The 20,535-nt window shown below is 30.3% G+C and overlaps 1 protein-coding gene across 3 annotated transcripts; it reads left to right on the top strand.

Annotated features, from left to right (window-relative positions):
• The first annotated feature begins 4,132 nt into the window (after nt 1-4,132).
• LOC104899875 (putative axial regulator YABBY 2) lies at nt 4,133-19,413 on the top strand. Of its 3 annotated transcripts, none has more exons than XM_048648238.2 (6): nt 4,133-4,369; nt 14,401-14,523; nt 14,676-14,817; nt 17,057-17,105; nt 18,391-18,466; nt 19,056-19,413. In XM_048648238.2, the coding sequence occupies exons 1-6, from the start codon at nt 4,304-4,306 to the stop codon at nt 19,167-19,169; spliced, it is 570 nt and encodes a 189-aa protein (XP_048504195.1). In that variant the 5' UTR covers nt 4,133-4,303; the 3' UTR covers nt 19,170-19,413. The 3 variants fall into 3 exon arrangements, with proteins under 3 accessions (XP_048504195.1, XP_010685467.1, XP_010685466.1); XM_010687165.4 differs by lacking the exon at nt 4,133-4,369 and adding an exon at nt 10,952-11,621 and having other exon boundaries at nt 14,688-14,817; XM_010687164.3 differs by lacking the exon at nt 4,133-4,369 and adding an exon at nt 11,239-11,621.
• Nucleotides 19,414-20,535: the final 1,122 nt, after the last annotated feature.

Below are 20,535 nucleotides of genomic sequence, written 5' to 3'. Positions count from 1 at the left end.
AAGGTAATATTATACTAATGGTAACTAGCAATAATTAACAAAAAATATTTATGTCCTAAATGAACATTTGTAGTTAGATCTTCATCATAATATGAAGCGCGCAGATCAATACTTTATTTGAACTCTTAGTAGTTGTACAATCAGCTAATAAAATAACTATTCGCTATGACGCTATCAAACACGTGTGGAGTGGGCAATTTGGTAAAGACACTTGATGTTTGGTAGAGAAAAAGCTCTTTGTTTTGATATTTTTCTCAATACCTTTTGGCTATAAAATGGGACTCGATTAATGATGTACAAGTAGCTAGTTTGTGAAATTACTTTTACTATTTCTAGTGTTGTTGTTAGATTACTTATTGTGAAATATTAAGCAATTTTATTCAGCCACTATATAGATGAGCTTAATATCTTGAGCATGCCGAATGTTTCAAAAGCTGTATCAATTAAGTGGAAAATTCTCTTTGTAACTTTTGTAGAAATGTTATGCCACCTATAGTGTCCAAATATGGTATTACATGCACTGTAATGACTGATTTATGTTATTTTTAAAGTTCTAGCTAATTTTGGCCTAAATATACACCAAACATGGCCCAACCATAGGAAACTTGTTTGTCTTACCATTAACGTAAGTGTTGTTTGTTTCAATTTCACATAACTCATTACTCATTTCAAAGGTATTATTGGATATAAAATTTAAAGTTGAATGGGAATATGAGCTTCCTTCTAAAATTATACAAACCGAGAAAATTATTGTGTTCAAGAATACTAACTATTAGGCTATATATGCAGATATATGCCACCACTGGTGGAGTAGAAATTTGTAAATTAAAGACATAAGTTTTAAAAGATTAACATATAGTATATGTGAATGAAGGAAAACAAACCAATATAATGAACTCCTTCCTATTCCAATTTACATATTTATTACGCTTCAAAATATTATATTTTCATTCAGCAAATTTCACTGAAAGAAAATTCCAAGAAAATTTAGAGTGTGTTTGGTTGGACGGAAAACATTTTTAACGCAAAGTAGTTTTCCATAGAAACCATTTTCCAGAGAAAACTCGATTCTAGATTGAGTTTCCTTTGTTTGGTTGTAAGGGATGTAACTTCCCTTTGAAACCATTTTCCTTTGTTTGTGTTGTGTATTGTTTAATGGAGTGGGGGGAAAGTGTGATCGACTTTCCTTATCTCTGTAGGGAAAGTAATTTTCCACCCTTGAAAAATGAAATTCAACCTGTATTTTCCCTTTATTGGTCCGAACAAACTAAATGAGGAAAATGAGAAAAACGATTTTCCTGAAAGATACTTTTCTCTCAGCCAAACATACCCTTAGCTGATCGAGAATGATAACTAATATTTTTTGGAACGAGTGCGTATGGAGATATACTCACTTATTGCTATGGTGAAGTTAGTACACCTCAAAATCTTATTACTACCACTAGAGTCTAGAGAAGTAAGAGAACCACCATCCCTATCCTTCCTTGGCCTTAATTATTCCCTATTTGAAGTCCCAACTTGTCTTGGTGATCCTGTATTAATTAAGTGTCCATTGGCCAATCACACTGACCAAGTACCCATTCTAGAAGTCTTAGTAACACCTTTTTTCCTTCATTTTCTTCCACCTCTTTGATAATTGATAGTACCTTTGCTTATATTATGTTGCACCCCCACCTTCTATCCAACACCAGTTTTAATTTGAAGTATATACTTCCTCCGTTTCTTTTTACTCGCTACACTTCTCATTTCACGGACTCCTAGGCAATTTTTGGAGAAGAGAGAGGTAGAGAGTAAAAAGAAAAGGGACCCATGTGGAAGGAGAGAGATAGAGAGAGTTTATTGCCCAAAAAAGAAGTGTAGCAAGTAATGTGAAACTTCCCATAATGGAAAGTATAGCGAGTAAAAAGAAACGGAGGAAGTACATTGATATATGATAAGATTGACATACTTCACTTACTAGTTTTTCTCTTTTTATATATCATACGGTTAAAATATACAATTAAAGTATTAAACCTTCAATCACAAGATTTTGCATGCGAAAAATTGAAAAAACAAAGAGAGCATATATCATTTACAATGTTAAATATAAGATTCAAATTTGAAATTCAAATAACGTTTATAGATATTTTTTCTCTTTTATGATACGATTTGCAAATTAACATTGGTTACGGGCGGGGACGGGATAGTTTGAGCTTAAAACCTAGTAATATACTTTTTCTTAAGGGGTAGGGGAGGGGTGATATCATTGATAATAAAATATTGACCGTGTACAATCAACCCATATAAGGACTCGAAAAACAAATTAAATACAAATATTAAGAACCCTAGACATATTTGCATCACTGATGAGCTGTTCTGATCTCGTATTGAAAGTCTTTGTATCTTCTATATAAGAGCTTCATATCAGGTGTATAGTCTCTAGGTTAATAATACAAAACTAGTCACTAGATTGAAATCCCTAGACCGACATACAACAAGTAAACCTTATTAAATTAAAAGACAATTATTGTATAATGGGAGATTTTGATTGAGTAGATTATGATCCCTAAAATCCCACCAGGGTGGTCGACATATTGCTCAGGGCTTCACCATTATTCCTAACAACAACAAAACTTTAGAGGGGTCAGGGTAGGTCATGACTGTACTCAAACTCCTTAGCATATACTTTATGCCAATATTGTGATCATTCTAACCAAAAACCTAAATTTGTGTAAAATGAAATTGAACCTTTGCTATGTGACCTTAGCCTCACAATTTAACCTAAACCGAAATTTTAACTTATCCGAGTCCGCATTGTTTACTAGCAACGAAGTCTATTCGTTTATTTTGATTTGGAGAGAAAAACTAATTGACCCTATTCAATGGGCCAACCCATATATCCAACTTGCATATTAAGGAAGAAAAGCGTAAAAAGGGGTGGGGACTTAGTGAAGTAGGAGAGGTAATAATTACCTTCACACGTCAACAAATCCGCTGCTTGATTCACTTTTCAAAAATAACATCTTCTAATGGCCACCTGTTTGGACCCCTAATCTGATCCAATGATATTTCATAAAGCCCACCTAAAAGAGCAATCCAACAAGCTCCCCGGGGGCCACCAGCCAAGGCAAAGAATAACTTTGCCATAAAAGGGAGACAACTTTCCTAAAAGTAGGGGCCCAATCAATGAGCAGGTTTTCAATTCTCACCTAACCAATTCATAGCATCTCTCTCTACAATTACTCACTTTCTCTCTCTAACCCAGCATTGACTTGAGCGTCGGAGGAGCTTTCCTGAGAACAGCCCCGGGTCAGTTTTCCTTGTTTTGCAGGGCTTCGAGTGACAAGACTCGGGATTATACTTCAACTTGGAATTTTACTCTCACCAACCATACATCATTCATTTGACTAGTTTCATAATACAACATGACATATAAATATCAAAACTAATAATTTGTTGAGAAACTAGCATCCCATTGTGTGATTACAAGGATTGACTTATAGGGAATTATTGGAATCAATGACATTTATAAGTAATCAACTCATAATGAAATATAGTACCTTTTACTGAAAATGGAGTGACACATTGACATGATAGTTTCTACCCCTCATACACAAAATCATTTTTTAATTTTCACATTAGCAATTGTCTTAATTAACTATAGTGAAATTAGTAACTTAATTAATCCCAATTTGCTTCCTATATTCATTATCAAACTCCCTCATAAGTTTTCGTACGACCTCCACATACAAACTTTGTTTGATCCTTTCTCAACCGACCAAAGTTTATGGACTATAGTGTGTTAGAGCTAATTACTACTATATACTACTCATATATTTTCACTAGTTTTTATATGCACGCGATGCGTGCAAACATACATACAAAATTATTTTTTTAGGAGATGAAAAAAATTAAATTAATTATTAATTATTTCTAATAAATTAGGAATATTTGAATTCTTGATGGTTTTCTTTTTGTAATATTTTTTTATTTTTAAATTAATTAGGTAGTTTTCTTTTTTATTTTTTCATTAAAGGAAGTAGTTATAATAGAGATGTTATGAGGGTAAAATGGGGTTTCTAATATTTTGTGTCCTACCCCTCTTCCCATATAGAATAGAGATTATTACTTGTATTTTCTCTCACTTTCCCTCTCTACCCTTTCTCCCAATATCCATTTTTTCTCTCTAAACTTCTCCTTTTTTTTCTCTCTTTCTCTAAGATTGAAGCAAAAAAAATTGAAGAAGCATATAATTAATATTTTGCTGTCAATTATTATATTTTTCCTGAAAACTACTGAAAGTTTCAGACATATCATATTATCAATGGACTTCAGTACTTCAGAGCGCGTCTGCTATGTTCACTGCACCTTCTGCAACACCATTTTAGCGGTACTCTCTCCTTTATTCTACTATTTTAAGAACAGAAATTAGTACATAAAATCTAACTTTGTTTTTTATTTTTGGTAAAAAAAGAAACAATCTTTGAGTTTCTACTTTTTCTTAGATCAAAACCCTGGATTTGTTTTGGTTAATAAAAGTATAAAACCCCTTAAATTCATGAGTTTTTGATAGATTAGAGATTGTTTTTTAGGTTTTAATTGACATTTTATAAGATTTGTAACTAAAGATTAAGCTATAATTAGTAGGGTTTTGATGAAGCTAAAATATATGAAGTATTAATTAGGTTCATCTGTAATAAAACAGGTAGCTAGACAGCTAGTTTATCCATATAAGTCATAATATATAGGTTAGATATCAATTTACATATAAATTATAGTTTATGACATTTTTTATTTTTGTGCAGAAATCTTTTCAAACATTCATATTTACTATTTCTAAAATTATATCATCCTTTTTTTTTTGGGTTTTTGGATGTGTTGGAATCATGATCATTCATGTCTCAGTGACTTATGATTCATCATTTGTACCATTTTCTCTCTCATTCTGCAAGCATTCCAACAGACAACAGTCATTTTTTTTTTTTACTGCAGAGAAAGGAAGAAGAGTGTTCTTTTTTTTACTGTGTTGGTTAATATTATTTGTCTGCTATGATTAATTTTTAGGAGAATGAAGTATATTAGTATGTGTATGAAAAAACTATGCAATAGTATAAATAATGATATGGTTAATTTCTCTCACTTTTAATGCATACAATAGTCAGATCGTTATCACTTTACCTTTTTCTTTCTTTCTTGACTTTGTATGGGGGGAGAATGAAGGGTATACTTATGTCAGGGTTTGGGAGCCCAGTTTCAGGAGTTGCAGCAAAAATGGAAAGAGATTTTTCATCTAGCTAGGGTTGTCTTTTTTCACATTGTCTACTCATTCTCATGTGTCATTTCTATAAGACTACCATATAATATTAATATATTTTCGTTACGACTTTATACTTTCTTCTCTTACATGTTGTTTTCTCATTTAGAAGATCGAGTTTAAAAAAAATTAAAAACTTTCGCAACAATCTAATATGAATTTCATTCTTGCTTTGTTAGCTGGTTAATTCTTTGTCATAATAAATGAAATATTCTTCTAAAGTATATATAATAATTATATTAGAAAAAACAGAGGGAGTATATTGTACAGTACTATAGTCTTATTGATGTGGGGTGTGACTTGTGAGTCCTTATTTTAAAAAATTGTAGGGGTTGTGTATGACATGTCAAATGATCATGATCTTCTTTTACATCGGCAGAGTTTTTTTAAAAAAAAACATACTTATACAATTAAGATGAAGTTTTATTTAAGCCTAATTTATTCAAATTGCATGGATTTGGTAGTAATAAATATAAGATTTACAACAATTGTAATAGTAGTATTATCTACCTATGTTATTATAAATTACTTTATTAATAGGTCTTGAGTTCCTCCAATAGTGTAAAACAAACATAATCACTTCAAATCACACTAATATACTTCCTCCGTTTCAAAATAGATGCTACATTTTGACTAAAACGCTTGTCGATGCACTACTTTGACTACTAATATCTTTAATTATGTATTAGAGTAAAGTATAAAATTTTGATTTTCTGAAAATATACATTAAGACAAATCCAACAACATATTACATTATAACATTTGATTTTACCTAATAGTAAATAATGCATGGTCAAACCTCACTCATGAATAGTGGAAAAGTCAAAATGTAGCATCTATTTTGAAACGGAGGAAGTATACATTAAAAAGAAACAGTTTCATATTCTATGTGTTATTTTTGATATTCTCTTTATATGGACAAAAAAATGATAAAATGCATAGGTGAATTTCAAATCAAAGTTTACAAATTAAGCTTATTTTACTTTCATATATAAGTAGATATTCCTTTAAAATTAAATGAAGTTGCTTAAGATTAGATTAAAGGAACAGTAGTAAGCTAACTGAAGAAATAAACCTCTCATAGTGGGGAATGATGATATATTGTATTAGCATGATTCCATTTCATTAAAATGTTTTGACAGCACTGAAATCAGGATTATTTTGTTTATTATAGTTTTTACTCATTATTATTACTATTATTATTAGAAGGAACATGGTTTAGGTCAAAAGCACAAATAAACCCACGTTTTTCTTTACGTATATAAAAGTAAATAAGGTCAAAGGTCTTATATGCATAGTGCCCCATACATACAATATAACAATTAAAAAAAGACGAAGGAAGTATATATGAAAACTTTTATATGTTTCCGCATGAATAGCGTGCATATAAGACTAGTAATTAATAATACAATGGTTAATAGACATGAAATTTGTCATTTGAATAATTTTTTGACATTGGATATAAAGTTGCCACAAGCAAAATCATTTCAAATAAAGAAAATTCATGCTTGTGTGGTTCTTTGGAGAGTGACAATGAATAGGAAAATCGATCTTGAGTATATTGCAAAAAACTGTTCTATCCTATAAACAAGCAATTAATATTTACAAGTAGAACCTCAATATTTTTTTTTCTTTTTAAATTCTTCACATAAGATGAAATAAGAAAAGACTTTCACCTTTCTCATCAATTCAATAATTTAGCTCTAGTGTTGAATTAAGCTAGATATACAATAAACAGTAACCTAAGTAACTTAGGTGTAACATCAATCAAATAATAGTAAAACACCTGAAATCTTATCTAGGGTGCATATCAATCAAAATTAATTAATTTCAGAGCCAGAAAAAAAGGACAATATATTTATATAGTGTTGACCACCTATGACATCAGTCAAAGGAGAGAGAAAAAAGAAAGATGATTAGGGTTTTTTTTATTTCCTTTATTTTTTTGGCTGGTTAAAGAGTTGTCTTTCCAGTTTTGTTTGCTATGATCTCCTCATATTAATATATCTCACATCCCTATAACATTCTAAAGCAATTAATATTACATATATTTCCAAGCACGCATTAAAGATATAAAGAATTTGTTGTTTGTGATCAGTTTGTGTGATTGTGAAGCCAAAATGTCACTTCAATTCCACCCACTCATTCTCTCAATCATCATATCATGTATGAATCCCAATACAATCTTATTTTGTCGTTTTTTTTTACTCTTAATTATTCCTCCTTAGTACTCTCTCCAGTTGTTAAGTTTACACATTTTTTTTACACAAAATTTTAGGAGAAACAATATTGTAGAACATAAAAGGCAAGAGAAACTATTATTTTATGTTACAGTTGAATGTATGCGTATTTAAAGTTAGTGGTCTCATTCCAAAAAATAGAAACAACAGAAATGGGTAAACTAATAAGGGACATCCCAAAAAAAATACTGGTAAACTAACAAAAACCAAAGGTAATATTATACTAATGGTAACTAGCAATTAACAAAAAATATTTATGTCCTAAATGAACATTTGTAGTTAGATCTTCATCATAATATGAAGCGCGCAGATCAATACTTTATTTGAACTCTTAGTAGTTGTACAATCAGCTAATAAAATAACTATTCGCTATGACGCTATCAAACACGTGTGGAGTGGGCAATTTGGTAAAGACACTTGATGTTTGGTAGAGAAAAAGCTCTTTGTTTTGATATTTTTCTCAATACCTTTTGGCTATAAAATGGGACTCGATTAATGATGTACAAGTAGCTAGTTTGTGAAATTACTTTTACTATTTCAGTGTTGTTGTTAGATTACTTATTGTGAAATATTAAGCAATTTTATTCAGCCACTATATAGATGAGCTTAATATCTTGAGCATGCCGAATGTTTCAAAAGCTGTATCAATTAAGTGGAAAATTCTCTTTGTAACTTTTGTAGAAATGTTATGCCACCTATAGTGTCCAAATATGGTATTACATGCACTGTAATGACTGATTTATGTTATTTTTAAAGCTCTAGCTAATTTTGGCCTAAATATACACCAAACATGGCCCAACCATAGGAAACTTGTTTGTCTTACCACTAACGTAAGTGTTGTTTGTTTCAATTTCACATAACTCATTTCAAAGGTATTATTGGATATAAAATTGAAAGTTGAATTGGAATATGAGCTTCCTTCTAAAATTATACAAACCGGGAAAATTATTGTGTTCAAGAATACTAACTATTAGGCTATATATGCACTTATGCAGATATATGCCACCACTGGTGGAGTAGAAATTTGTAAATTAAAGACATAAGTTTTAAAAGATTAACATATAGTATATGTGAATGAAGGAAAACAAACCAATATAATGAACTCCTTCCTCTTCCAATTTACATATTTAATACGCTTCAAAATATTATATTTTCATTCAGCAAATTTTTTCTGAAAGAAAATTCCAAGAAAATTTATGGTGTGTTTGGTTGGACGGAAAACATTTCTAACGCAAAGTAGTTTTCCATAGAAACCATTTTCCAGAGAAAACTCGATTTTAGATTGAATTTCCTTTGTTTGGTTGTAAGGGATGTAACTTCCCTTTGAAACCATTTTCCTTTGTTTGTGTTGTGTTATTGTTTAATGGAGTGGGGGGAAAGTGTGATCGACTTTCCTTATCTCTGTAAGGAAAGTAATTTTCCACCCTTGAAAAATGAAATTCAACCTGTATTTTCCCTTCATTGATCCGAACAAATTAAACTAAATGAGGAAAATGAGAAAAACGATTTTCCTGAAAGATACTTTTCTCTCAGCCAAACATACCCTTAGCTGAGGATGATAACTAATATTTTTTGGAACGAGTGCGTATGGGAGATATACTCACTTATTGCTATGGTGAAGTTAGTACACCTCAAAATCTTATGACTACCACTAGAGTCTAGAGAACCACCATCCCTATCCTTCCTTGGCCTTAATTATTCCCTATTTGAAGTCCCAACTTGTCTTGGTGATCCTGTATTAATTAAGTGTCCATTGGCCAATCACACTGACCAAGTACCCATTCTAGAAGTCTTAGTAACACCTTTTTTCCTTCATTTTCTTCCACCTCTTTGATAATTGATAGTACCTTTGCTTATATTATGTTGCACCCCCACCTTCTATCCAACACCAGTTTTAATTTGAAGTATATACATTGATATATGATAAGATCGACATACTTGACTACTAGTTTTTCTCTTTTTATATATCATACGGTTAAAATATACAATTAAAGTATTAAACCTTCAATCACAAGGTTTTGCATGCGAAAACGTGAAAAAACAAAGAGAGTATATATCATTTACAATGTTAAATATAAGATTCAAATTTGAAATTCAAATAACGTTTATAGATATTTTTTCTCTTTTAAGATACGATTTGCAAATTAACATTGGTTACGGGTAGGAAAGGGATAACTTGAGCTTGAAACCTAATAATAAACTTTTTCTTAAGGGGTAGGGAAGGGGTGATATCATTGATAATAAAATATTGACCGTGTACAATCAACCCATATAAGGACTCGAAAAACAAATTAAATACAAATATTAAGAACCCTAGACATATTAGCATCACTGATGAGCTGCTCTGATCTCGTATTGAAAGTCTTTGCATCTTCTATATAAGAGCTTCATATCAGGTGTATAGTCTCTAGGTTAATAATACAAAACTAGTCACTAGATTGAAATCCCTAGACCGACATACAACAAGTAAACCTTATTAAATTAAAAGACAATTATTGTAAAATGGGAGATTTTGATTGAGTAGATTATGGTCCCTAAAATCCCACCAGAGTGGTCGACATATTGCTCAGGGCTTCACCATTATTCCTAACAACAACAAAACTTTTGAGGGGTCAGGGTAGGTCATGACTGTACTCAAACTCCTTAGCATATACTTTATGCCAATATTGTGATCATTCTAACCAAAAACCTAAATTTGTGTAAAATGAAATTGAACCTTTGCTATGTGACCTTAGCCTCACAATTTAACCTAAACCGAAATTTTAACTTATCCGAGTCCGCATTGTTTACTAGCAACGAAGTCTATTCGTTTATTTTGATTTGGAGAGAAAAACTAATTGACCCTATTCAATGAGCCAACCCATATATCCAACTTGCATATTAAGGAAGAAAAGCGTAAAAAGTAGTGGGGACTTTGTGAAGTAGGAGAGGTAATAATTACCTTCACACGTCAACAAATCCGCTGCTTTTAATTGATTCACTTTTCAAAAATAACATCTTCTAATGGCCACCTGTTTGGACCCCTAATCTGATCCAATGATATTTCATAAAGCCCACCTAAAAGAGCAATCCAACAAGCTCCCTGGGGGCCACCAGCTCTTTAGGCAAAGAATAACTTTGCCATAAAAGGGAGACAACTTTCCTAAAAATAGGGGCCCAATCAATGAGCAGGTTTTCAATTCTCACCTAACCAATTCATAGCATCTCTCTCTACAATTACTCACTTTCTCTCTCTAACCCAGCATTGACTTGAGCGTCGGAGGAGCTTTCCTGAGAACAGCCCCGGGTCAGTTTTCCTTGTTTTGCAGGGCTTCGAGTGACAAGACTCGGGATTATACTTCAACTCGGAATTTTACTCTCACCAACCCTACATCATTCCTTTGACTAGTTTCATAATACAACATGACATATAAATATCAAAACTAATAATTTGTTGAGAAACTAGCATCCCATTGTGTGATTACAAGGATTGACTTATAGGGAATTATTGGAATCAATGACATTTATAAGTAATCAACTCATAATGAAATATAGTACCTTTTACTGAAAATGGAGTGACACATTGACATGATAGTTTCTACCCCTCATACACAAAATCATTTTTTAATTTTCACATTAGCAATTGTCTTAATTAACTATAGTGAAATTAGTAACTTAATTAATCCCAATTTGCTTCCTATATTCATTATCAAACTCCCTCATAAGTTTTCGTACGACCTCCACATACAAACTTTGTTTGATCCTTTCCCAACCGACCAAAGTTTATGGACTATAGTGTGTTAGAGCTAATTACTACTATATACTACTCATATATTTTCATTATTACTTGTATTTTCTCTCACTTTCCCTCTCTACCCTTTCTCCCAATATCCATTTTTTCTCTCTAAAAACTTCTCCTTTTTTTTCTCTCTTTCTCTAAGATTGAAGCAAAAAAATTGAAGAATCATATAATTAATATTTTGCTGTCAATTATTATATTTTTCCTGAAAACTACTGAAAGTTTCAGACATATCATAGTATCAATGGACTTCAGTACTTCAGAGCGCGTCTGCTATGTTCACTGCACCTTCTGCAACACCATTTTAGCGGTACTCTCTCCTTTATTCTACTATTTTAAGAACAGAAATTAGTACATAAAATCTAACTTTGTTTTTTATTTTTGGTAAAAAAAGAAACAATCTTTGAGTTTCTACTTTTTCTTAGATCAAAACCCTGGATTTGTTTTGGTTAATAAAAGTATAAAACCCCTTAAATTCATGAGTTTTTGATAGATTAGAGATTGTTTTTTAGGTTTTAATTGACATTTTATAAGATTTGTAACTAAAGATTAAGCTATAATTAGTAGGGTTTTGATGAAGCTAAAAATATATATGAAGTATTAATTAGGGTTCATCTGTAATAAAACAGGTAGCTAGACAGCTAGTTTATCCATATAAGTCATAATATATAGGTTAGATATCAATTTACATATAAATTATAGTTTATGACATTTTTTATTTTTGTGCAGAAATCTTTTCAAACATTCATATTTACTATTTCTAAAATTATATCATCCTTTTTTTTTTTTGGTTTTTGGATGTGTTGGAATCATGATCATTCATGTCTCAGTGACTTCTGATTCATCATTTGTACCATTTTCTCTCTCATTCTGCAAGCATTCCAACAGACAACAGTCATTTTTTTTTTTTACTGCAGAGAAAGGAAGAAGAGTGTTCTTTTTTTTACTGTGTTGGTTAATATTATTTGTCTGCTATGATTAATTTTTAGGAGAATGAAGTATATTAGTATGTGTATGAAAAAACTATGCAATAGTATAAATAATGATATGGTTAATTTCTCTCACTTTTAATGCATACAATAGTCAGATCGTTATCACTTTACCTTTTTCTTTCTTTCTTGACTTTGTATGGGGGGAGAATGAAGGGTATACTTATGTCAGGGTTTGGGAGCCCAGTTTCAGGAGTTGCAGCAAAAATGGAAAGAAAATTTTCATCTAGCTAGGGTTGTCTTTTTTCACATTGTCTACTCATTCTCATGTGTCATTTCTATAAGACTACCAGATAATATTAATATATTTTCGTTACGACTTTATACTTTCTTCTCTTACTTGTTGTTTTCTCATTTAGAAGATCGAGTTTAAAAAAAATTAAAAACTTTCGCAACAATCTAATATGAATTTCATTCTTGCTTTGTTAGCTGGTTAATTCTTTGTCATAATAAATGAAATATTCTTCTAAAGTATATATAATAATTATAATAGAAAAAACAGAGGGAGTATATTGTACAGTACTATAGTTTTCTTGATGTGGGGTGTGACTTGTGAGTCCTTGTTTTAAAGGGGGTTCTGTGTATGAAATATCAAATGATCATGATCTTCTTCCACATCGGCCCAGTTTTTTTTTTTTTTTGTAAAAAGATAAAGTTTTAGTTAAGCCTAATTGTATTCAAATTGCATGGATTTGGTAGTAATAAATATAGATTTACAACAATTGTAATATTATCTACCTTTGTTATTATAACTTACATTATTAATAGGTCTTGAGTACCTCCAATGGTGTAAAACAAACATAATCACTTCAAATCACACTAATATTTATATATATATTAAAAAACAGCTTCATATATTTTGTGATTTGGGTTGATTAATCAATAAAAAAAAACAGTTTCATATTCTGTGAGTTATTTTATTTTCTCTTTATATGGACAAAAAAAAATGATAAAATGCATAGGTAAATTTCAAATTAAAGTTTACAAATTAAGCTTATTTTACTTTCATATATTAGTAGATATTCCTTTGAAATTAAATGAAGTTGCTTAAGATGAGATTAAAGGAACAGTAGTAAGCTAACTGAAGAAACCTCATAGTGGGGGATGATGATATATATATTGTATTAGCATGGATTCCATTTCACTAAAATGTTTTGACAGCACTAAAATCAGGATTTCTCCATTACTTTTGATCATTATATGGGTCTAAATGTCTACTAGGTTTCACAATAGCTCCTCAAAATTGAGCAAAATGTTTTTGAGAAACATATTTCATATGTTATTAAGATAGTGTTTGATTGGAATTAAGGACTTCATGTTATTTGAAATTGCTTCTTTTTTTCATTTTCCTTTCTTTGCTTGTAATTTAAAATTAACTTTTACAAGGATAGGGATGATAGATTCCCTCACTATATACCTGACCTTCCTCTTTCTCTTCTTCCATTTCCATCCTCTCATTATTTCAGTATTTCTTTCGTCTCTAACTCAGACATGTTCTGTTCAACTTATTTTAACTCATTTAAGATCTTATAAGATAAGATAAGATAAGATAAGATAAGATAAGATAAGATAAGATAAGATAAGATAAGATAAGATAAGAAGTCATGTTAACTTATCGTCACTCATTTCAGGAAAAAAAAAAAGATGTATCAGATAAGTTTAGATAAAGATAAGATAAGACAAAATAAGTTAAATCAAACAAACCCTTGTTTATCGCGAGAAACCAAACTAAGGATCGAAAAATTATTTTATAATCGCATGTTCTTCCAAAAACATTTTTTTCCATGAAAAATCATTTTCCTCCATCCAAACAAAGTTGTATGACCAATACCATTTTTTGACACCTTTTCCTATATTTGTATCATTTTTCATGGTAAACAAGGCCTTTAGACCTAATAGTTCTATTTCTTTTTACAAGGTCAAGGTTTGCAAACTATCAATGTAACTTTTTTTAAAAAAAAATATGTATAAAAATATTATCATATTAGCACAACAATTAGAGAACAGATGAAGTATATATATATATTTTCTCTTGTGTCATCTTATACATATATGAATTGAACATATACATGATTTCTTTTCTTTGCTTAAATATGGCAGGTTAGTGTACCTTGCTGCAGTACGTATAACTTGGTAACAGTTAGATGTGGCCATTGTGCCAATCTTCTCTCTGTTAATATAGGACTTTCACCTCCATCTGTCCCACATCAAGATAATTTTCAGGTATAATTTTATGATTATTGTTTGACTCTTTTGGATCAACCAAAATTTTTCATTGATCTTACAGTTTAGTTACTACTAGTTGAAGATTTTCATAAAGAAATTTATATTAGATCATAAATTTACGTACATACATGATACTGATACATGTATAGTTGGTGAGGCAGCACTATAATCATCAAGATGAGAGCAAGGATAGTAGTAATATAACAGCAGGCTCATCATCATCAACTATTACTACCGTAGGATCTGATCAACATGATGATCATCAACAGCTTCGGCCACCGCCCATCCGACGTAAGTTCTTTGATTTCTCAGTTGCAATCTGAATTGGTTAGCTGACAAATTTCAAATTTGGTGCTAGTTAGAAGCACATGAAAAGATCAAATGTACTAGTTTATGATTCTTAATTAGTATCTCATGTTTAGGATTTAATAAAGGATCTAATTCATTTAATGTGTTATAGGAAAATTTGTCGAAAAAAACCTTTAAAATGTTCAATTTTGCGAGAAAAAAACCTTTTAAAATATTTTTTTGCGAAGAAAAACCACAAACTTAAATTTTCTTGTAAGATGATAAACATATTCTCATTTTTCGATGTGGTTTTTGAGATGCATAGGGGTGGTATTGTGGTTAATGGAAATAGGGGGTTAAAGAAAGATAGAAGGGTCATCACCGAAATTGAGAAAAAACACACCGGAAATGGGAATAGGTTTCTTCTTACAAGAAAAATTAAGTTTGTTGTTTCTTTTTGCAAAGAATGCTTTGAGATTTTTTCTGCAAAATTGAACCTTTAAAAGGTTTTTTTTTGCAAATTTTCTTATGTTATAGGGCAGCTTATAGTGAAATAGTCAATACTTTATTATTGATCATTAGTAGTGCATATTTACAACCTAAGCTTGCTTATTAGAAATAAAGTTTAGCTAGCTAAATGAAAGGTTAGTTCAAAGCAATTCTTGGGTTAAACCATAATCTTATATTATGCCTCCTATTCTAAAATAAGTGAAACACTTCTCTCTTTTGTGTGACGGCTTTTTTTGAGTGAAGTGTTCTCTTGATTACATTACTTTCACTAATTTCAGTTTGGGGGGCCAATCACTTTATATATAAGCTCAATCGATCACGGTTAATAATAGTTATAAAAGTTTAATTACAATTACATTAAGTTTAGATAAGCTACGTCTAGCCTTAATAATTCAATTACCTCAAGTTCAAACAAGCAAAAATCAGGTGAAAACAATGCACCTCTGCAATTTATAGCTTATTCAAAAACATTTAAAACCACTCCATGAATCCATATATGTAGCTAGAAAAAGACTCATCCCATATCATATTATGTTATAACAAGATCATGACAAAACTCTGATCTTCATTTCATTTGAAACTGATTAGCAATAATGTATGCCTCAAAAAATTAGTTTGATTTTCAGCTCTCATGAGTTTAACAATAATGTATTCCTCAATATTATATATTTTTTTGAGAGAAAATGGGAATGGGATCATATATTATGTATGCCTCATTAATCTATACTCCTTTATATGGGGTATTCTCACTTTTTTATGGATAAATTAAGTTGTAGAAAATTGCTAGAAAATTGGACTTAAGCTGCTAGCTAAAAGAAATTTTAGGTAGAATGAGGCTTCCAAGATACTCCCTTCGTTTCAAAATATAAGGCACACACGATGTTCGAAGTCAAACTTTGACCGCTAATTACTCTCAATTTAGGTGGATAAAAAATTTAAAAATTAATGTTATTATAGTATTTTTCAGGACAAATTCAGCAGCATAATTTTAATTATTATATTATGAGAGATATTCGTGGTCAAAGCAAATTTTCGTAAAGTATGAATGCCTTATATTTTAAAACGGAGGGAGTACTTCCTTTTTTAAGGTAAACTCTTGCACTTAGCATATTTGTAATAATAATCAAGAGCATTAAGCCTCGTTTATTCAAATAGATTATTACTAATTGTTAACAACTGCTTGATTAATATGTTGTAATGAGTTTGATTTGATCTTATGACAAAATTTGATACCTAATTTCTTATAACCCTAATTTTGATTATTTTTCTCTAGGTTGTACATAGATATATATATACTAACATTTTTGACATTTGCATGTAGCACAAAAACTATAGATAAGGGCAACAAACAGAGAAAGGCTTGGTAACCAACTGTTTGAGTCCAAAAAAGACTCAAACACCCAAAAAAAACACAATGGTACCATTATAACCTGACATTGGTATCAAATTGTTATCAGGACTGGTACCAAGAAGGTATCGATATTTTTGGAGAATGGTACCATTATAACCTAGCATTGGTACCAAGCAAATGTCAGCCACACGCGCATGAAATCTTCCAACGCATAAAATGACTAAATTACCCCCGTTTGAGTCCCCCAAGAGACTCAAACGGTTGGACGCGAAGACAAGCTCGCAACAAATACACTTTCATTGGAGCTTTAATTATGATACTATGTCTTTCTAGAGCATATACAGTAGGTCTAATTTTTCTTTTTGTGGATTTGGTATGCAGCCCCAGAAAAGAGACAGCGTGTTCCCTCAGCTTATAATAAATTTATAAAGTAAGAATCACTTCTTTCCTTTGCTTTCATTCTGTTACTTTTTATTCGAAACAATTTATCTTCAACTATTTATGAAATGGACAAATCAAATCTCTATAGAACAAAGGAAAAGGAATTAAGTACTCTTTTGCAAACCTATTCTCCCTCTAATTTTTTTTTTAATTGTTACGTTGTTTTAGGCACAATTTTCAAGATATTTTTTAACCCTTAATAGTTTTTATTCTTTTAGGTAAATATTGATTTTTTCTATCTATTCATCAAGACGAATTTAACAAGACTACACATGACTATATTTACACTTATAGAAAAATCAAAACAATTAGTCAAAATTGATAGTTTTATTTTTCAAAATAGAAATATAGCAATAAAAAACGGTGGCAGTAATGACTAATGAACAGGTAATTTCTAGAGTAATAAGTAGCTCACAGAGCTACACGTATAATGAAGATTGTTCTTTTCAACTTACTAGTAGTATATGTTTCCGTAAATAAAAAAAATTAAGTGCATGAACTTCAATATGCAAAAATTAGTTTTAACTATTACTCTTTTTGTATTTTTTTTTCAATCTTTTAAATTTGTTTTTGCACATTCTCCATTCAACATCTTTGATAATAACTCTATGTAGGTATTACGTATTAGTAAAAATTATGAAAAGTTGGTATTCTACCATGCGTGGGTTCAATCCCCGTCATTCACCCATCAATAAATGAACCATTTGTTACAAAGAAACAACAAAAACCTAGAAAGCTATAAGAATTTTTTCAGCAAGCAAGTTATCTAGAGGCTTTTTAACGCATCAAAGTAATTGGGATTCAATTAAAATATAGAAGCTACATATCGAGGTGAATATGTTTTTTCATACTTCTATATAATAATCACAACACTTGGTCAATTTTTCTAACTTTAATTTAAAAATCAATTGAGAAAGATAAAAAAAAATAAAAAGGACTGTAATAATATGTTCAAATAGATAATATAGTTCAAATATATATATTTTTTTTGTTACGCAAGTGAGAGATACTCATATTGCAAAACCAAGAACTTTTTGAATTTTATTATAAGAATGTCTCAAAAAAAAATTTCCCCACTTCTAACATATCATCTTTTGGAAACTTTTGCTTTGAGAATATTATAGTTTCTTTTTTTTCAAAAAAAAAAAAGTTCCTATAAATTGATTGTAATATCACGAATTCCAACTCAATTTCCTTTTATAGAAGTACTTGAATAGGGAATCTCCCAAAATTTGTTTTTTCACCTTTCTTCTTTTTTGGTTTTGTGATAAAAGGGAGGAAATCCAAAGGATAAAAGCTAGCAATCCTGAAATCAGCCATAGAGAGGCTTTCAGTGCAGCAGCTAAGAATGTGAGTTTTTAACTTTTAACCACTTACTACTTTTATGGTTTATGCTTCGAATAATACTTAAGCTGCATGCGTTGCATTTGTTTATATATAACTTTATATGTATATACTTTACTATTTTCCTTTCTATATTTGCTATCTATGTTAATTATGATTTCATAGGTATAAAATTCCTTGTTATTGATGTAGCATACTAGCATTTAGGGGACATGTCATGATTTGTAGATCCATTTGAAAGTTGCTAAGAATAAGAAGAATGAGAACGATCCCGCTAACGTACGCTCTAGGCGGTGCTAGATAAGAAATATATTGTTCTACTTAATTACTCATATTTATACAAAATAATAGAATAATATATAATTTCAATGCAAAGCATTTAATGTTTTTCAAAAGGAAACGGAAAAACATTTAATTCCAATGCAAAGCATTTAAAAGCATTACACTGAAATTATACATTATTATACTATTTTATGTAAATATGAGTAATTAAGTAAAACAATATATTTCTTATCTAGCGTCCCCGAGACGTCCGTTAGCTTTTGTCAAATAATGACTCTCATTTACAAGATAATCGAAAATGTTGGTTTTGTAGTGGGCACATTTTCCTCATATTCACTTTGGATTAAATCTGGATGGGCAAAGGCAAGCAAGGTTGGATCAAGCAGTTGCTGGAGAAGGGGCCAACAAATCTCATGGATTCTACTGAATGACTTTTTGTGTACTTTTTGTCAGTGCACAAAACCAAATTAATTAGCTAAGCCAATCATAAGCTATGCTAATTTAGTTCATTAATTATGTCTTTACATTATATATATATGTACACAGTAATTGAATTAGACTATATATATAGTACTTATGACTAATTAATATGTATTGTGACCCATGACATTGGAGAATGTGAGATAATATAATCTATATATATATATATGAGTTTCAAATCTTTTATCTAATCTTCATTTTCCAAGCTTCTATTTGGAGATTGTCATAGTTCACCTGCTTTTTTTTTGGATACTACTCCCTTCGTATCTTAATGAGTTCACTTTTTTGATAAATTGCGAGTAAATATGAGGTCAATTTTATGTCACAACTAAAATAAGATGTCTTGAAAAATAAATAAATATTCAAATTAAAAAAAAAAAAACATATACTCCTTCCATTTAATTTTAATCGTTATACTTTGATATTTTACACAATTCACAAATTTCACTTTGACCATCATTTGTGATTTATACGCGAATGAAAATATAGTCATGTGGGATCTTGTTAGATTTCTCATAATATGTATTTTATTAATATGTACTTTTTATAATTTCTACAAATACAAAACTAAAGATATATGTCTTCAAAATTTTGCATTGACATGCGTGAAAAGTGTAAATGTGTAGATTTAAATGAAATCGAAGGTAGTATTACGTAGGAAATAAACATAGGTTCCGGTTTGTAAGCAGCTATATTCGATAAATTACACAAGACAAATAATGTGGTCATCTTCATGCGAACTAGTCAAAGATTCTAAGTGTTACGTAGTTGTTAATTTGCTCCATCATCAACCGACATATTCATATCCATCTTTCTCATTATCTTTGCCCATAAATTGTCATTTGTGTATGATTCAAACTCATCATCCAGAACAAATCAATTAAAAGGCGTAATGTCTATAATTAGCCATTTTGTTAAAAAATGTTCTACGACTAAATAATCCTTTAGGTTACGTAACATGTTTGTAGTTCATTATTAGAAAGATGATTGTATCATGTAACTTTTCTTTCGATAGCTGTATTCAAACAAATTCCTATTAAAGATTTGATTGGGCTTCAAAAAACAAAAAAAAAAACTATACTTTATTCTTTTCACTTGAATAAATCTTATCCAAAATTACCCATCCAAGCTTATTAGAACAATTGAAGTATTGAACTCATCTAAGTTATTATCCCTTTTTGTAAACTTATCATAATTGTGAAATGAACTCAAATAGCGTTTTTACATGAACTGAATAATATCACGAGAGCTTCTTAACACGTACCCTAACTTATTATACCGCAAATTTATTAAGAAGAAAGGTACGAATCCCC

Source organism: Beta vulgaris, chromosome 7 (genome assembly GCF_026745355.1).
Source record: "Beta vulgaris subsp. vulgaris cultivar EL10 chromosome 7, EL10.2, whole genome shotgun sequence".
NCBI classification, from domain to species: domain Eukaryota; kingdom Viridiplantae; phylum Streptophyta; class Magnoliopsida; order Caryophyllales; family Amaranthaceae; genus Beta; species Beta vulgaris.
This window is presented reverse-complemented; position numbering and strand designations above follow the sequence as displayed.